At 35.6% G+C, this 20,622-nt stretch overlaps 1 protein-coding gene across 13 annotated transcripts in view; it reads left to right on the top strand.

The window, feature by feature from the left end:
* NFIB (nuclear factor I B) overlaps positions 1-20,622 on the top strand; it is a 169,314-nt gene that overhangs the window by 94,064 nt on the left and 54,628 nt on the right. For all 13 annotated transcript variants that reach the window (XM_021525544.3, XM_085566005.1, XM_085566009.1 and 10 more), the window contains 4 exons: positions 4,695-4,748; positions 15,677-15,745; positions 17,791-17,911; positions 19,764-19,882. In XM_021525544.3, coding sequence (XP_021381219.1) covers positions 4,695-4,748; positions 15,677-15,745; positions 17,791-17,911; positions 19,764-19,882 — 363 coding nt within the window. The remainder of the gene's footprint in view (positions 1-4,694; positions 4,749-15,676; positions 15,746-17,790; positions 17,912-19,763; positions 19,883-20,622) is intronic.

Here is a 20,622-nt window from a genome sequence, read left to right on the forward strand (position 1 = left end):
TAGTGTAGGAAGTAAAAGGTAGTTATGTAGTAAAATTAGAGTAATAAGAAGTCAAAGTGATGATTTAAAGTACAGGGATAAAATTATTTATCTTTTGTTTTATGGATTTCTGCGGCTCATGTTATTTGCTTTGGAGAAGAGGAAGATGTCTTACTTTTCTTTGCTATGGATGTTCTGAGAGTCTTTGAGAGATCAATAACTGATTAGATGGGCTGAGATGGAAGACATCCCAAAGTCTATGACACTATGGTAACCTGTGATCTTGTGATTTTCAGGGGTACAACCATTTGCATCAAGTGATATCAGATGGTAAAGTAATCCTGACAGTCTGGAAGGTAGTTCTGATTCTTGTTCATGGTAGTGACTGTCAGCAATCAAGTACTGCATATGAATGTGAAAGTTTGAGCAACATCATACATGGTTTGATGATGGCCACATCTCTATGGTCCCTTATCCCTCGTACCAAAATCAGAGGCTATCAAAGAGCAAGATGTATTTACCTGTTAGTGAATGATTAAATTAGTGTCTATCAGCTGAGATCAGCTGAGGCTGATTAAAGGCTGTCTTCATAGCCTGTGGCAAATAGAAATGTGTTCACTGAAACAACCAAAAAAGTTCATTTCATTAGCGTGATGCCTGTGGGCAATCTACTTATTTCCCTAAGATATGGCTTTAGAAAATATTTTTAGATTTTAACAGATTCTGCTTCTACTTATTTTCAATGCCTTTGATATTATGCTCTAACAGAGAGCCTTAAAACCAAAATTTCTTGTACAAGATGGGGCATCAGGAAGGTATAACAGCTTACTTTTTAAAGAGAGTATCATATCAGCTGAAAAGTGAAAGGTTAGGTTACTGAGGTGAGCAGTACTAAAGATCCTTCAGGAAGCTGGTGAATCACAATGTGACTTGCTTGGCTTTGCTGGCATGGGTGTCCTTCCTACTTGTCAAAGACCATGTGGTTCAAAGGGAGAAAGCATCTCATCCTTTGCTATATGGTTTTTATAGATACAGATGTTTAAATTTTCCTCTCCCTTATGAAGCCAAGATTTTTCCTAGTGTGCCATGGGGAAAATGGAAGTTTATTTACTCATTTGAAGCAGGCCTCAGCTGTCTGTCTTAACTCTGTCTGCTCTAAGAGTTACCTGCACTCACAGATGCTCATTGTGATAAACCTCTGGAAATGAAAACATAGGAAAAATATTAAGTATTAAATATATGTCAGCATCTTGTCTCATCCTGTCATACAGAAGCGAGAGTAATTTGATATAGGGTTTGAATATTTGGAGAAAGCCATACTAAATCATGGTAAGTTATACATATAGTGCATCAGGGTTACATGATCTGTTAAAAGTAAAGTCTGGCTTGAACCCGTTTCATATAAATTGTTCATCCATTGGGCAATAACTTATCAAAAATAAGTTTTATCAGTCAGCATCAAGAAGAGCAGAGTGGAAGATGTGCTACTGTAGCTGTGAGGTACACATGAAATCCATTTTTTGGAAATGGTGTGTGTAAGAGACCTTTTGCTCCTATCAACCGCTACAACAATAGCAAAAACAAAACTAAGGGAACTTACAGCTGGGAGCTACCTAAATGGAAATTATGAAAAGTTCAGTTTCATTGTGTAACATTTGATTTGTTTCTTGTGTATCTTTTCATCCAACTTCTAGCTTATGAAATTACTTGGGTTTTCTTTTGGTGGTTTGATTTCTTCTGCTTTTGGTTGTTTGGGTTTTTTTTGGTTTTTTTTTGGTTATTTGCTAGGACAATTGAATGGAAATCCAGCTAGACAGACAATGAATTTTTTTTATATCTTTCTCCATCTCCCCTTCCTGGAAGAAAGGGCTCATGTTGTTAATTAGTGGTCTTGTACAGACAACAAAGAAAGATTTAAAGTGTATTAACAAGTCTTTTACTTCTGTAGCTTCTATGGCTTCCCAAAAATGCCTCTTACTCCCTCTTTTAGAAGAGCATTGCTCCAATGTATCTGTTCATTCAGTGTTCCGTTTATATGAAGTTATTAATATAATTCAATCCTATAATGACAATGATTCTTTTGTACTTTGCAAAACTATTTGCATCCAATCAAAACAGAGCAGTACTTAGTAATTACTGACATTGGTAAGAGAATTGAATCATCACAGACCATCTCAAGTCTGTCTTTCATCTTGAAGATCAGATGGCTCTCTGTTTTAAGTGCAGTTCCATAGCCTGATGCTCTCATACAGAATAAAAGACCTTGATTTTTCAACTGCATTTAGTGAAGGCTTAGATAAGTTTCTTCTCATATTCTTCTTCAGTAATCCCTTGCTTTCTCAAAATCGCTTTGAAATCTCAAAAAACATAGATTGAGAATCAATACATAAAAGCCATGGTGACTGAGTAGTTACCTAAACCCAAAGCTAAGTCTGACTGGAAAATTATAATAGCCAACTGCTTATCTCTATAATTAGGAAATTATTTGCTAAATTTCTTACTATAATAACAATTATTCAAACTGCCATTAATCTTTAAATCCTGAATCCAGAATCTAGAAGTAAAGGTAAATTGCTGTGCAAGATCGGAAAAATTACTTCACTTTGTGCTTCTTTTAAGTGAATTTTAACAGAAGAAAACTTCAAAAGTTATTTTTCTGATAGGTCTCATTAATTCAGTTTCAAATCTCTGTGATCCTGAAGCTATGTTGTTCAAGCTTTATTTGGTTTATCTACTACCAAATTGTCAGTTCATTTAGCCCCACATCTGCAGTAGTTTTACACTTAGACCATTGCTGTGGTATAATTTGAATTTAAATAGTGGTATGTGTTGTTTGCAGACACAAAGAATATCTATTAGAAGAATATCTAATTCACACAGGAAAAAGGATGATTCTCCACAAATTGGTCCATATGTGGAGAAATATTGGACTCTTAGAATTTCTTGTAGCTGATTAGGTTTTCAAATTAACTTGATTTAATTATTTTAAGAGAAGTATCATATAATGCAAAGAAGCAGATGTACTGAATGTATACTGGCTGTACATTAGGGACTTAGGGGCTTTACTCTTAGGGACTTCTAAGAGTACTCAGGTGCCAAAACATGGTAAGGGCAGAATCGAGCTCATAGTCCTGCCCTTCCTTTTTCCTGCCCAAAGCTGAAGAAGATAGATGAAATTTCATGGGAAATTCCCTGTTCATTGTGCATTTTATTGTGTACAATAATGATTTAATCCAATATTGGGAAAGTTAGTTGTGTTTTTTAACACCTTTGGAACTGAGTTTCACATGTGCCTTAGAATTCCAGTAGTCAAGTAGCTAGCCAGATGTGTATATTTTGCGATGCCTGCCATTCAGATAAATTTAGTTGAACCTGAGCTGTGAAAAGGATTTCCAACTCAGTTAAAATTTGCTATAGAATCAATCTTGTGTTACCTTAAAGTGTTTGATAGACAAATGAGTCAAGCAATGTTTATGAAGCTGCATAACGGGTGGCAGCAAAATTCAATGAACTTCTTGTAGCAGGTAGAGGGAATCTCTCATTGTATGATGAGGGCTACATCAGCTGTAAGAACAAGTAATAGTAATTGCAGGAAAAATATTTGTTGATATAAACTTTTTTTCTTTCTACATTTTTAATCCTTTAATTTGGGCATTGTAAGCAGCAATGCATTTAACAGCTTTACATCCATCTGGAATTCATTTGGTGATAGCGGTTTCTATGGTGCTATGATAAAATCTTTTGGTGGTCTTATGCTATTAATAACACTACTACATTTGAGAAAATGGATATTTTTATTCAGACTCTAAAACAGCTCCAAAACATCCTGTATGTGGGAAAAAAATGGTGATACTTAATTTATTCCTCTCTGCATTATTTTTTTTATATCTTTGTTAATTTCTATCATTGGAGCAGGGTTTTGTTGTATTATTGATGTGGGAATACAGTGAAAAGTAGGTGTTTTTAAAATAAACTGTTTTTATTAATAAGGATATAATTTATTATTTAGTGTATTGACATAAAATTACATTCTCCTTTTGATTCAGTAGGTTCATGTATGGTGCATGTGGGTGCATGTAGGTGCAAAAGAAAACAGTTTGAAGTCTACACTGTTTGAGTTTTGTTAGTTTTTGCGTTACATAATCTTAATTTCACAACAGAAATTCTCACAGGCTAAGAACACAAAGACCATATTGTATTTAAGCAGACTGTCGTATCCTCATTGCAGTCATGAGTCTGTGGAAGCAATGTAAGCCTTTGTGCTTTAAGGAAAAGCTCAAGCAACAGGCCTCATCACTGCAAGCACCACTATTGCCTGATCCAGTGTGTCTTTCTGGTCATTGCCTGAGAAGAAGTTACCTCTGCTTTACTCATTGTGAAATATTATATTTGGGGGATGGAGGGAAAGGGAATGAAAAGGTACCCTTCTAAATGTGTTTGCAATTTCAGAATTTAACTGAAAGACTCTCTTGTTATTATTCAGTGATCTACATGTTCTTCTTATTAAGATCATTGCATTTTCACAATTTTTCTGCATAAAATAGGCTGCAGGTAGAGTGTTTGTTCAATACTGCATATAATTCATATAGAACATCAAGGAAATGACCTTTAAAGAATGAAGTAAAGCATTAGTTTAGTAGTTAGTAGAGGGCATTAAAAGATTGTGAAATACTTGCAAAACAAATTATTAAAACTTTTCTTTAATTTCTTTATAGATTCTGGACAACCAGGAAGTCCAAGCCACAATGATCCTGCCAAGAATCCACCAGGTAAATATAAGTTCCAGAACATGTGCATCTAACATTATTTGAGAACAATTATACTACTGATAATAATAAAGAGAGTTTAAATGGTATGCAATCTATCTTGCACTGGTAAGTATAATCAGGATAAATTGTGACTCTTTAGTTCCTCTAAACTAGCAGTGCCTTAATTGCTGTTTTGTCAACATCAATTTTATCTAAGGACTGTTTCTTTTATCTCACCATTTTTAGAATTTTCTAAGTGGGGATGGGTAAGGAAGTGGGAGCAACGAAACAAGATCCCAAATAACTTTATCTTTATTAAAGTCTTCCAATGCTACCAGTTTTCTTTAATCTCAGGCAAAAGAAAATTGACCCATGTTTAAACTCTGTGACAGCTACCAGCTTTTTTACTTTTCATTTTTACTTTATAAATTAAAAATGTGTTAATTTGAAATAATTTTTTTGCATCAGCTCAGAGCAGTCTTTGAACGTGTTAATGCATCATGGCTAGTGACACTTGATATTCATTTGAGAGGGATGTTAGTGTAAATGTTCCTTTCAAGGATTCTTTTATAATAAAAACACAAGAGAAAATCAAACCCAAGCTTTGCCATTCCAGTCTGTTTAGACAAAAGGTTTATTGAATTTTCATGAGACTATCCTTCTAATCAATTGGGTTGTACTAGGCAATCTTGTAAACCTTTGCCATGTTATGAATTTTATCAGACTAAGACAAACAATTGTGACAGACACACTATCACTTTGTAATGACCAAGGAGTGACACTACCCACTATCATAACATCATATCTTCTCATTTTAGCTCTCAGAAAATGTGTGTATCTGAAACAAGCTGGAACTTTGATCTTATGATTCAGAAACTATCTATATTCTGACCAGGACATAATTTTGTGTTGCTGGGCTGTTAACATATACATGGATATTTTCTAGATCTGTTACAACATTAGGATAAACAGTCTGCTTTGTGGTTGTACAGTTTTGTAGTAGGCATATCATCAAAGTATTCTCTATTTGTGAAATATGTCATGTCTATTGTGTGTAAACATCAAAAAGTGGGAGAACCATCAAAGATTGTGATACAAAAAGTCATATTCCTGTAATATATACCCCAGCTACATAAACTTGAAGACAGCAGATGTATTTTACAGGTAAGAGGGCAGACAAGTCAAATAAAATCATTCTAAGCTCTAATGCAAGTGGTTTTTTATTTTTTCCTTAAAGGGATCATGCAGGCTTATTATCAGTTTTGACTGGAGACTTTAATGCTGTTTCTTTCCAAACTCTGTGGAATTTTGAGAGTGAAATTTTATTTTTCTATTAAATACATGCCTACATTATGTAGAATAGCAAATAAGCATTTGCTCCCAAAGGAGCAAATTTTCTCATAAATAAATACGAAAAATTTCTCTATGGATAATTACTGTTTTTGAAATTTAGACCATTTAACCATAGAAAATTTATTTGCTTTTAGAACATCCCTGTAAGTGGAAGAAAAGCCAAATTCATTACCTTACCCCTTGTAATTTTGAAGGATTTTTTTGCAGCTTCTGGGTTTGGGAAGCTGAATGCAGGGTCAACTCTCTTTCAACATGTTTTAAAATTCTGCTTTTGAAGTACCATTTAGCATTAGGAGAAGAGAGGTAGCAGTATGTATTTTACTATTGAGGATCACACCCTGTAGTGAGTCCAGTCTTAACTCCAGTAAGGAGTAATCTTGCTGCCAGTAACAGAGCCTTGGGAAGGCAGCAGACAAGCTGCATAGGCTTTCTTGTGGTCAGACTTGTAGGTCAAGATGTAATGTTTGACAAACTTCACTGTTTCAGAAGGTGAAGTGACATAGAAAACATAAATCTGAAACATCATGAAACTTTCTGCTTTAAATATGAGCATAACACTTTCTCGTGATTTGGAGTCACTGAAGCCAGTATTATCCCTTTGTCTACAGCCAAGCTGGGACAGAAAATAGAAGCTGTGCCTTGGTTCCCTTGAAACCCTTCATTTAAGCAGAGACAGGAGGATAATTGAATGCCATCCCTTGGAGGATGACCTTCTAGCTTTGTTCAGCTTCCCTGTGTAATACTGCTTTGGAGTTAAACTGGCAAGGTCAAAGTGCTGTGGTTTGTGGGACAGCAGAGTACAGGACTTCTGAAGCTGTGCAGGAGAATGAGAAGGAATTGCATGCCATTCAGCTTCTCTGGAAAAAGCACTACTGTCCTATTCTTACTAAACTTACAGTTCTTATTATTAGAGCCAGACAGTTACTTCTGTCAGAAGCCTGGGGCATATCCACTCTCAGTTCCAGGTCAGGAGTATGTGGACTGGTAGTGCCAGGAGGGTTGTTCTTCTGTCATGTTTTGTTCTAGTGCCTGTATGTCAAGGAGCCAGGATGTTGGCAGGAAATGTTGCTGTTAGCTTTTGGATGCCACCACTTTCACAAAGATACTGCCAAAGAAGAGGATGCTGGAAACTGAGTGGTAGCTGGCAAAGCTGCTGGTGTTAAGAGTGGTTTTTTTCTAGGTTTGGCGAGACTGTTGCATTCTTCAGGGTGTCTGGTAATTTGCTGTCCTAACAACAAGTTGGAGAGAGGGTAGAGTCACTTGCCAAGCAAAAGAATATGAAGAGCATTTGTTGAAATTCTTTACAATATGTTCCTAAAAATACATTGAATATTTTGATAGCCCAGTGCAGTGATAAGACCTGTGATATAGCTTGTGGTGAAAGTGGCTTTCATAGCTACATCCAGGAGTATCCTCCTCTGAGTTTTATTTTTCAATAACTTTGAATTATATATTTTATAAAATATATTTTAAAATATATATTTGTATTAGCATATTTTTATGAAGGTTGAATCTTGTTTTTCAGAGGGCTGGGTTGTAAATTTTGCTTCTCTACAAGTACTATTAAATAAGTTCCAGAGAGACAGATGAGCAAAATTGAACTGAGAGAGGAGAAAAATCTGAACACTACTATTGTCTGCATCAGCCTTCAAGTTCCTGATATTTAAGTTTGTTCTGTGCTAGCACAGTCCTAACTATTAGAAGTTTACATTATTTAAAAGACAGACTGGACGTGACAAAGGCCCCGGTGAGGGTGTCTGAACAGATAGAGACACACCTGATTAGAAGTTTGAAAATACCCATATTTTTGCAGACAAAAAACAAACATCAGCAAGCCACCAAAACCCAAATGCAACTGAAGTAGTTTAGGTGTATCTCGCTTCTTTGTGCTCATAATGTTCTGAGCTACAGCTGAAGCAGTCTGTCAAAGGTAACCTAGTGTGGCAGTTTCAGTCTAATGCTGCATTATTATTTGCTCTCTGCAAGTTCTATAGGTCTTTTATGCAGTTTAAGAAAATCTAAAAAATAAGTCTTCACAAGTGCATCTGGAAATACATGCAGTGGTGTGGCAGGATATGTACTGAAGACAGATGTCATCTTTCAGTAAATTAATCTCTTAAGCATAAGAAAATTATGAGGATGAGAAAAAAAGAGAAAAATATGTAGAACTGTAATTAAGCTAATGATATTGACCCCAACCATAACAATGTGGTCTTCAAAGATGCAGTCCTTACTAGCCAGTTCTTGTAGGTGAGAATTTTCTGGATTTTGCTTTGTTATTCTTTCCCTTTCTGCCTGTTGCCCACAACAACTTGATATTAATAAGGCTTCTTGCTATTTGCCATTGGTTTGAGGTTGCTGCTTGGCAGATTTCATTTATACATCCGTGTTAACACAACTGTGTCCACTTGTAGCTGTGTTGCTCAAATCTTTGAAGACAGACTTTTTAAGCAACTAAAACAAGGGTAAGAAATAGCAATATTGATGAACACTGTCTGGATAGGGCAGTGACGGGATTAATTTTGCTGTAAGCTTGCAACCAGTCTCTCTTTTAATGAATGCCTTCTAGATGTTGGAGCCATTTTTGTCCAGCAATGGGGAATACAAAAGATAGCTTTTCAGAAAGTGCAAAGGTAATCCAGCTATCCTGACGCAGACAGGTATGAACATCTTTGGTGGGGGAAGTTGCGTGAATTCATATTTTTCCTTTTATCCAAGAAGATTAATTCAGAGGTTACTAGAACTATGTTTCCTAATAAGTGGCAAACACTAGATTTTTTTATTTGTTTGGATTTTTTTTTTTCTTGATGGAATTTGTTCAATTTTAGGTGGTTTAAAAAATATTTTCACGTAATTTTTATGACTCCCTGAGATCAGTCAGGATGCAGAGAACTCAGGATTGAGCTTGTTTGCTAATAAATATTAAATTATTTATATGGGGTAACACTTCTGGATAAGGAGCTAGACAAACTATCTGCCTGTTTGCCTTTCATTACACCCCATTTGTTTCCTTCTTTCCTTCACAATAACTCAGGATATGTTAGGGAATTTGTCTAGAGATAAAATTCTTAATCTGAATAAAGCATAGGTAGTTGAAACCCCAGTCCCAGCCTCATTGTTCTGGAATAATTTTTACTCTTCTCTTTTCCCCAGAAATTTTATTTTAGGAACTACTTCCAAAGAAGACCTGAGTGAAATCATAAAGTTTGTTTTGTTTTGTTTTCAATTAAAGAAGGGGTTATCAAAAAGCGTGCAAGGAGCCTCACCTATCTCTCAATATGCAAATCTCTCTTCCAGCCATAGAGCCCCAAAGTCTTTCCTTGCACTTTTATATGGCCTAGCAGCCATTGGGAGAATATTTTTTTTAATCAAGCCCTTAGAAGTGTGTAAATTTGCCTGTATATTTCTGTTTCAGATAGAAATATTTCTGTTTTAGGTTTTAGAATGTATACTTCCAGAAAAAAACTCTGAAGAGAAATGTGGTCTCAACCTTTGCACCCTCTTGGAAAGGCAAGAGACAAATGTCTTTGAGTTTTGAATGTCTCAGACCACGGATTGTTTCATTATTTTACTCTATTGCAAGTTACCCTCTTGTGGGTGGAGAATTAGCCCCCTAATTAATCAGAATAGAAGAGATATTCCATGGCCTCATCACTGTAAGCAGCTTTTCTTGTGGAAGCAATGATGTCATAGTAGCAGTATAGGGAATTCAAACAGAATTGTATTTAAATAAACAAATATTCACCTCTTTTTCAGCATGGGAGTAGATATCCTGAAATGCTTGCTGTTTCTCATATGCTTGTAGATGTGTCTTCTCAGATAGTGATCTTCAAATAAAACAGGTTTAGGTTTGGTTAGATCTTGATTTTTTGTGAAGTTCTCCCTTTCCCAAATGCTCTATGAACTAGTAATGTCAGAGATTGAGAGATGATTCTTTTCTTCCCAGCAGGGAGCTGGAAGGGGTTGGGTGGGACATTCTGGGGTCAGTGCCCAGCTGTACTACCTTGGGACACATAGACCTGTACAGGTAATACAGCTCTGCTTTCCAAAAGAGAGAGTTTTTGGCCTTTTGGTTTGGAATTGGGTGTGGGTAGTTGCAACTGTCTGCTGGTTTGGGATTACTTTTACATTCTTGTTTGAATTGGCTGTCCTTTTTTATGAAACTGCTGTGAAAAAATGATGCTGTGATCAATTCTCATGCTGATTCAGATGCTGTTGTGTTCAATGGTGGATGTGATGGTTTTACTTCAAAGCATATACAGAGAAATAATTTACTAAAAACTCTTATGTTATCAGTTAGAATTCCAGAAACCTGCTTTGGCATCAGAAAATTCCCTTTTTGTATCTACTAGCCCTATAGCTGTTAAGAAAGCAATTCCCTCAACTTTTTCTTAAATCTTGGCTGTAGTTTTGGTACACCCTGAGACCCTCTGGAACTGAAAGCAATATTAATATGTGTTACTTACCCTTTCTGTTACTTGCTAGGTTTCAGGGCAACTCACTTCTTGAATTCTAGTAATGGATTTCAGAATCTATTAAGCCCACTTCTTCAAATTAAAGCAACACAGCTTTAATTTGAAGATTGTTCTGGCTATAATTTTGAGGATGTCAAAAATCTCATTTGTTTATGAAAATGGCACATTTGGCTTTTTAGTTCCTAATCCTGCTATAAGTTCAATGGAGTCAGGAGATGATTTTGCAAGTTTGTTTCCTGTCCCAGTTACAACATTATTGCAACTTTGAGGAAAAAAGAATGCAAACAGAGCTGTGGGTATGCTACATGACTGCAGAATGTTGTGTGATAACAAAAATAGCCTATTTCTCTAGGCAGACTTCAACTGTTTCAATGATAGCATTACTGAAATCTTTGTCACTGTTTGGCAAATACTAGCCACCCATACTGGTCTTTAAGATACTCTGTTTCTGGTACTATTTTTCAGATTCTGGTTTCAATGCATGCAGTAACAAGAAAACAAACTGTATGTCTGCTGACTGTATTTTAACTTATGAACAGTGTGAGACTAATTTTTCATTACCACTTCTGACTGTAGATAGAATCTGTACAAAGCTGTAGCTAGCAGCATCCAGAACATTACCCTGCATAACTTAAAGTTTGTGTACAGCTGTATCTTATAAACTAGGCTAAAGTTTTCAGCCTTTCATGGTAGTTCCTGATATTGTATGTATTTTTCTTATTGCTAGTAAGTCTATTTGCTGTTCTATAATTCCTCTTTTTAAAGATCCAGTAGTAAAAGTATATTAATACAAATTGTTTCCAGCACTGGTTGGGTTCTCACCCTTCTTTTATAAGTTGCTCAAAAGCAAGGCAGTATCAATGTAAAAACTATATTTATAATTGTACCAGGAAACAGTTTTATGGTTAGGTGCTAGCCAATTTGCAGCAGAACATAAACAGGCATTCTGTTCATAAAAGTACAATTAAATCAGAAGACATAAAAAGATTGGTTAAAAATTTTCAAAGCTAAACATCATTTGTAAGCTTTTAAGTAATGTGAGAACAAGCTAGTTAGAATAATTGTTTCAGCAAACTGAAATTTTTCAGTCAGTTGAAATTACTTTATTTCCTCCCCCGTCCTAACCCTTTAACTTTTGGCATGGCTAGAACAGTGAAAAGCTACGCTTGTATCTCGTCTCCTCAAGGTGTAGTACAAGGCACAGTGCAGAAATAGAGTGGGAGAGGTGCAAGGACTAGAGCAATTGGAGGCATTGCTGAAGGTTTCTTCCTTTACTGACTGTGTATGGGAGCTTGATCAGAACTGCTACTTGGCTTAACCTGTTCATTCATTGTTGATGCCTGGTCATTGTGGAATTGTATGGAAAGGGTATTTTTCATCAGTGAGTTTTCTTTGAAAAAGGTAAGGAGAAAGAGATTTTATAGTCTCCATGTACAAAAACTAGGAGAAAAATATAAAAAATCCACTTTTATATATGGGTTTTGGATGTTACTGACTTTTTATACAAGATCTTGCTACAGAAGTTTTGTCAGACATTCTCCTTTTGTAGAGATCAGATTTTTAAGAATAATATAAGTAATATGCATTTCAGAGTGCCATCTCTCAGGAAGGATGAATTTTATTAAATAACAATACTCAATGCTTTTGTTATGTTTGAATGATAAAGACAGCAAAGTGTTACAATGACCACCATCAAAAGATACAGCAAATTGTCTGTGAGGAATACAATAGACATATCAAGTGCATTATTGTCTGTACTGAATAGATCAGAAACACACACTAATTTAAGGCTCTTTAACATATTAACATAAATCAAATGGCAATCAAAAAACCAGTATGGCCTATACTGTATGAAGTATATTAATATATGCTACATATATTTTTCTTGCATGAAATGTCATAATGTGAATATAAATGTTAAGTCTTATTCAGTGGTGTGATCAGCTTCATTAGGTAAAAGGCAGTATCTCACAACATATACAGAATATGCTTACCTTCTGCATACAGTTTTGCTGTTTAACTTCTGTCTAATGTAGACTGTATATTTCTACAACAAATTACAGCATTATAATGGCACAGAATATTTCCCTCTCCTACAGCTGGGAGCCAAGTAACAGTTGTGTAACACGCTCACCACAGCTCATCTTCATAACTAGGTGAAACTTCTGAAGTTCACTGGTATTGGACCTGAACATGCACCCAGAGTCAGCATTGGAGTCCACCTTCCCTGTTAGAACATAAAGCTTAGGATGAAGTTGCTCAGTGCTATGACACTGATTGTTTATTTTTGAATTAATTATTTGATAATAATTTGTCACACTACATAGAGAAAAAATAGCTGCAGTTTCCCTTTCTTTCCTTATGCCAACCAAAGAATTTGCATATGTCTGTGGGTGTCATTATTTTTGGCCATTCCAAGGAAGGATGAAACCTGGATGAGTCCCATCAGTCAACAATACATCCTTTTGTGAGGGGATGAGAGATGGTGGTAGCACTTGATGGCAAAATACTTTTCCTGCTCCCATTTAATTATCACAAGGAGAGAAACATTCTATTGTTCTTTATATTATGTATGTATTCTCAATATTGTCAGTGAGAAAAACTAGTAATCCATGTAAGTAGACTGAAGTTTAAACATATATATCTGAGTATGTATGCATGAACACATGTACACATCTGCATTCTTACATATAAAATCAAACATAGGCTTTTTCTTCTTTTAATATGAACCTTGGGTCTTGTTCTCACTATAATGATAGCTTGATTAATTTATAGTTGGCTAAAGCTTCACTCAAGTTAGTCTGCCTTGAATGAGAGACTGCTCTGGCATTCAAAGTAGTTGTGCTCAGATAAACAGCAGAGAAGTCCAGTCATGTCTCATTACCAGCTACAGAGCTGGCTGCATGGTTGTACACTGGGGCTTTATGCCGCACTTCACTTATGAGCCAACTAAAATCAAGAAAGCATTTTCTCCTTGGAAATCTCCGTTCCATGTAGTAATTTTAGATTGTTTCTGCTGGAGGAAATAAGCAGAAAAGGGAAAGATTGCCATTGCTTGAGGAATTAGTAGCATTCATCCAGCTTGCCTGATCTTAGATTAAAAACCAATAACTGACTAGGAAAGGAAAATCAAAAATTTACTGTTTGCATGTTTTTGTTACATCAGTACACCAAGTTCTGTCAAATAAAGAAGTAAATGTTTCAGAAGCTATGTTATGTTTTCATCCACACAAAAAATATGGAGAAACAGTGCAAGAGAATGCAGAAAATTAAAGAGAAAATCTTTCATTTCTTAGACACTGCAGATGAGCTGTCAATATCCAGGTGAAGGGTAGTAAGAAAGGACAAAGTAATGGATATGGAGAAAATCTGTTTAAAATGAGAGACAGAGAAATATGAAAGGAAGTGAATTAAAAAGGAAAGGAGACCTGAAGAGCTACTAGTGGCAATACAGACATGCAGGAATAGTGTGTGAAGTGATGTTGACTGAGAGAAGATGACTGCATTGGCAGGACACTGTTCAGGATGATTCCACAGGCCTGCAGTGCTCTGTACACCTGTGGTGCTTGGTCATGGGATGGTTCTCAGCTGGGAAAGACTGACATTCTCCTATAGGTCTGACAGCGTAACAGAGATATTGAGAAATGTGCTTGGTCAGATGGGTTCCTATTCTTTCAGCTTATGCTCTCTGGTGCACTGTTTATACCTGCACTGATAAACAATATCAGGGCACTGGATGAGGCAGCTCCATGGGACTAATAAGCAGGGAAAACTACTCCTTTTGCCTCTGCCCTCTTTTTGACCCTAGAAAGTGAGTAGAGGTGTCTCCAGATATATGAAGGACAGACCTCTCAGGTAAAATGTACTGCTTTTACAGTTACTTTTCTGATTATATTAGCCATGTTTTTGCTAAATCACTTGAAGATAAAACCAGAAATTTACAAAAGAAATCCAAAGAGACTGGTATCAAACCACTGTTTTCTAAATAAGTAGATAGTACTTATTTGTTTTGTAGTTAAGATATCTAGAATACTTTTACTCCTTCAAACAGTGGTGAAGAGAAAATTGAAAATTTATTTTCAAAAGAAAAAAACTGTGTTTATTCAGAATAACTGTAGAGCAACTACAGTAAGAAATTCTTAGTACACTGTCTCACATGAAAAAAAGTTAAAAAGTAACACTGATGAAACAGCAATTTGCACCAAGTATAGATCTAAATACTTTTGTTTGTAAATGGTTGTAATTACTACCTGTAATAACAACCATGATGCTATGGAATCTCAAGTTCACTAATATAGCCTTTGCAGTGATTATTGATATGAAGTTTCCACAGAAACATGGGTTTCTTAGCTCTCTTTGCATAAGGTTACTAGTTACACTACTGAGATATGGCTTATCAGATGCTGTTTCAGAGCAATACTCCAACTTATGCCTGAATTTCACAACAGAGAATGTGTATCAAATACATTTATCTTAAAATAAGTAAATACAGGCCAAAACAATACTCTTTGTTTTCTTAAACATAGGTTTCTAGATATGCAATTCAGTGTGTATACAAAACACACCCCAACTTATTAGCTTAGCTGCTTTGTTCAGTTCCTGTTTTTCCTGGATATAATAGCAAACCCCTCATGTGCCTCAGAGATAATGATTTAGTAATGCAGGCTCTACTGTAAACTCACAGTCAGCAAGGTGAGAATTAAATAAAAATTTCTTCAGCAGAAACATATGCAAGGACAGAATTGTTCTATAGGGAAATAGCTTATCTAGCTGACACTGGTTGTAGTTCAATACTGACTTAAAATTTCAAGACTTGTGAAAAAAACAAGTTCTCAGATGCTTTTTTGATGGATAGGTAGGGACTAGGTGTATTGCTTGTTAGTTTTCACATACTTTTAAAAAATTGCTCTATCGCAGATCCTTAAGAATTTTTTGTGCCTTTGCCTGAGTTTCAGCTCACATTAGATTCTGCAGTCAGCTTTGGGTGCAGTTTGATCTGTCTATTATTGTTTTGGGACACTATTATTACCATTGTTAGCTAGTGTATAAATCTATCTATAGATAGATACTTGTTTATTAATCTTCTCATTATACTGACTATGGTTTTGTGGTCTTTTTCAGTGTACCTTGAGGACAGTTTTGTGAAATCCGGAGTATTCAATGTGTCAGAACTTGTGAGGGTCTCAAGAAGTAAGTTAACATTTGTGTTTAATTGTTTCCAAAGCCTGCTGTAATCAAGTGAAGGCTTTTTCCTTGAACCTTTTTTTTTCCACAAGATGTAAGATGCATAGGAAATGCCTATAAACATGCACAATTTTGATATATTTTACAGTACATCTTGCACATGTTTGTAATATCTCTTCTATCTCTTTGATATTTAAAGATGGAATAAATTTGTTATATCTCCTTCTGCTCACCTAGTGGTCTGATGTTTTAATAAAATTACCATCTGCAGCAAAACCTATGGTTAGACTTAACAGTTTTTTAAGGATGCCCTATGCATCCTTGGGTATTGCAGAAAGATCAGACTATTTTATTTTTTTTTTAAATTTGTAGCTCTTAAAATAAAAATCACAGTATGGATATAAAGGATGATCAACAAGGTATGAAATATTTGTGTTTCTTTTAGTCTTAGCATTGGCTGTAACTGAATTTCTAATGACATTGTCTTGTTTTGACATCAGAGATATTACACACATGAACAGGTAAAAACCTTCATAAAATTAAATATAAAAGTACAGGTGAAGCTTTGATTGCAAAATGAAAAACAAAAAAGAATATAAGCTCTCTTTTGTTGACATCTATCTAATAATTGTTTTAAGAGTATAGCATAAAACATGTCCACATTTTCATTTTGCATTGCTTCCTGACCCTTTTTTTTCTCCCTTTACTATTAACACCTATTACAGTATTTCTCTCAAGACTTCATTAGGAAGTAGAGAAGAATAGTTGAAAGTTATAGTTAGCAGCATCCACAGTGATGATACAACATTGTAAAGACTGAATGGTCCAGAAAAATCACTTTTCTGGTGAGTGAGGATAAGGTCAAAGAGGCTTCCAAAATTTCTAAAATGACTGTCTATATTTAGCACAGATGTTAACTTCTGCAAGGTCAGGTTGCTTGAAGAATTTAGTTTACTTTCTGAGGCTTCAGATGCATGGGTTATTTCATTTTCTGTGGTCAGAAATGAATATTCAAGAATTAAAATTATGTTAAATTCTTCAGCAAAATAGTAAGCATTGCAATCCTACAGTGCTAAGGCATAACCTTTTTTGTGCCTGCTTAAGATATAGTTTTGCTGTTTTAGAAAGCTGAGGATGTGTGAATTATAGCTTTCTTTTTGTTGTCAGATGGTTAAGTAAATTTTAAAGTATAAGGCCATTCAGGTTAAGAAAGAAACAATATTGTAATTATGCTATGAAACTCTGCATTATGGAGCTGTTATACATTATATATGTCTAATAATAAGCATTAAAGGATGTGGTTTCTGTGGGATTTCTTGCCATGCATTTGTTTAACCTCAAGCCGCAACAGAATTGTACTTAAACTGTCAGGAAAAATACAAACCTTCAAATACTTTATACAACGTGCAATTATTCTTTCAAGTGCCAAAGGTAGTTAAAATGCACAATGCACAGACAATGAACAAAGGTAAATACACCACAGTATGTAATACATAATTTATTCCTGAATTACCAGAGTCTGTATGGTACACAGACCCTTTAGGGTGGTGAAGGTATGTAGGTGTAGATATGCAAAGCACAACCTATGGCACCGGGTGAAAGAAAAAGAAGGCAGAAAACCAGGCTGTCAACACAAAAGGCTATTTTTAATACATAAGAGTTAACATTAAGGAAAAGGAAATAGTGTGTATCTAAGTTTCTTCTTTCAATTTTTTCAGTTCTTTAATAAATAATACTAGCTGTCCTCATAAACCTGGCCTCATTCATTATAGTGGTTAAGGTTTGTATTATCTTTTCCATATTGGTGTTTCCATGTTATCTCTTATAAAATAAATGAATTCTATCTACATAACTGCTAAGTAGAGTACTAGAGAAGACAATTTACTTCTTAGATACGTAATCATTGATGCAACTTGTCTGTACTTGGTTTCCAGAAGAGGCAGAAAATTAGGTATATGTAGTAACATCTTGACATTTTCCAAGAGTTAAAAAAGAAAAGATAGCTAAAAAGATAGAAGATTTTCTCTGATTTTGTATTATGTGTTTTTCAGCACCCATAACCCAAGGAAGTGGAGTTAACTTCCCAATTGGAGAGCTTCCAAGCCAGCCATATTACCATGATATGAATTCGGGTGTAAATCTACAGAGATCCTTGTCCTCTCCACCAAGCAGGTAAAATCTTGAAAAAAGGGCTAATGTGAACCATGTTTAATAGTGTAGGACAAGCAATTCACAAATCTTTGTCAACAATCAACTGCTTTGTTAATTTCCTCTGATTTTGTGAGGCTAGCTACTTGTGTATATTGCCATAATCTCTGTACAGACTTGTAAAGTATAAATTTTGTCATTTGAAATGTTGTCGTTATTGCCTGTCATCTTGCATGACATTGAAGACGCTGGTAACTTTTTTCAGGGTTTGAAGTGCCCACTTGATCATCTTGCCAGGAGGACAGCTACACATCCCAAAAGTGTTGCTGTGCTGCAGGAAGGTTTAGCACTTGGGAACATGCTGGCAGGGTTCAGAGTGGTTGCAGGCAGAATGGCTGTCTTTCAGGGTTCCCTCTTGGACCTTTGTCTTGCAAGATATGTTTGGACAGATACCATTTCCTGTAGAAAAGGTGTTAGGACAGGTATATAAAGACAATGTGTTTTCATTCATAACAGGCCAGCTCATGCAACTGTGTTTCATGCCTCACTTTTTCAGGCAGCATTTCCCAACAGAGTGGAAAGAAGGAGGAGCATGTGAGATAGTTACAGGTTGATTTTTCTCAAGAGTCTCCCTTGGGAGACTCTACAGGGGGTTTAATCTGAGGGACTGACTTTTTCCTTGTTCAGCATGCTCCCTTCTCCCATCTGAGAAAAAGTCCCATTTCCTCCCTTGGGAGCAGCTGGTGGGCCCACAGATGTAGGGCTGTGACCTCCTCCTGACTCCCAGATAAAGTACTGTCTGTCAGACCCCTAGGGAACCGTGGTTTTCTGAAACTGTCTGCTATGCCATAAAATCACAAGCTCTATAGGAGCTGTCATTGTCCCACATTTCTGCACCTGTCAGTCAGGAAGAGTCTGCACAGTGGGACAGGATTTAATAGGACTATCAGGCAGCTGAGGTATTCTTCCACCAGCACTTGATGCTTCTGAGTTATTTTGCTCATGTTCCTGTATTTCACTCCATCATATTTTCAGCTTGGTAGTATGCCAAATACATTTTGATGGATTAATTAGAATAGATGGATTAATTATCACAGTGTAGCAATAGTAGTTATAGTAGTAGTAGTAGTAGTAGTAGTAGTAATAGTAGTAGCAGTAATAATAATAATAGTAATAATAAATAATAATAATACCACACCATTAAAACCTTACTCTGGTTTTTTTTGGTAGTCAGTATAACAGCGTCAGTATATATTGCTATGAAGAAACTTCACTTTCCTCCACTGTATTGAAGTTCTGCCTCATTTTATGTAGTGTGACTTGAAATATGGGCCTTTTGTTATTTTTAATTAAACTAGTCATAAATGAAAAGTGTTTGTTTCAGACCAGCCGTCTTTGAAAATCTTGGGAGTTTGACCTGATGAAATAAAGTATATTTTTTCCTTATTAACACATTCACAAAAGTTCCTGTTCTACCTTGGCCTTATTGGTAGCACTTTCCAGTGACTTGCTTCACTTCAGGGTTCCTGCATAAAGTTTAATACCTTCATGACACAATCTTTCTTTGGCAGACTACAGGAACTGGTTTATTGGTTTTTCCATGAAATGCTGTGGGCTGTTATATTACTCATTCATGCCATCTTTGACATATTGAGTCATGGGAATAACACACGTGCATACCTGCATCACGTACTGTTAACATTGCCTGTGCAAGTTAATATAGGTTGTAATAGCCAGGGTTTTTTTTTTGTTTGTTTTTTGGGGTTTGGTAGCCTGAATTACTCTCTATTAAAATATTTGTAGAGATCCAGAGAGTTTATATATCACTACTAGATGAATATTATATTTACTGACAAATCTCACAATTCTTCGACAGCAAAAGACCCAAAACTATCTCCATAGATGAAAATATGGAGCCAAGCCCCACAGGAGACTTCTATCCTTCTCCAAATTCACCAGCTGCAGGAAGCAGGACATGGCATGAAAGAGATCAAGGTGAGTAGCATGGGATTATTTTACCTTGAATTCTGCTCAAATATACAATAAATCACTGCTATTTCATTGCTGCAGTAAAATAATGGCTTTTTAGAAGAATCTTTTTTTCTGTGTGGTATATGTATTTGGTTTTGTAAATGTATTTAAAACCAACAGCCAACAGGATATTGTATAAACAACCACCATAAACAACATTATTATTACTTATACTACATTTAATAATAATAATATCTTTTCTATCTGGTGACAGCCTTATTGTTTGAAAATATGTGTGACAAATGAGGTACTTGATATTGTCTATGCTGTGATTGTCCCAGTAGAATCTGGAGTCCAGTGATTTCAAAAATCAAAACATCTCCTTAATATGATTACTACAACATAAGAGTACACCATTTCTGTATTACAATGACAGGGACATTTAATCTCTACCATGTGACTCAGAATAGATTCAATAGGCTCTTTCTGAAGAGCCCACATGTAGCTCTGTGGGACTCTATCTGTAGGCCAAGGGGATTGGTAAGTGGTGGCATGTTCTGGGTTATTCAAAGCAACAAACATGTTTACATGGAGATGAAAGTTGTGGCTGTCAAAAGAGCAAAAATAATTGTCATAACTCTCTCTGATGTTATCTTGTGATACTTCATAAACCTAGGTGCCAGTACAGTCTCTTCCCTCCCCTTTGTTATGTGAGAATGTGTTTAAACTCATATATTTGAACAGTGTTGCTTAATGGATTCTGT

The sequence above is a fragment of the Lonchura striata genome, chromosome Z (assembly GCF_050655825.1).
Source record: "Lonchura striata isolate lonStrDom1 chromosome Z, ASM5065582v1, whole genome shotgun sequence".
In the NCBI taxonomy this organism is placed as follows: domain Eukaryota; kingdom Metazoa; phylum Chordata; class Aves; order Passeriformes; family Estrildidae; genus Lonchura; species Lonchura striata.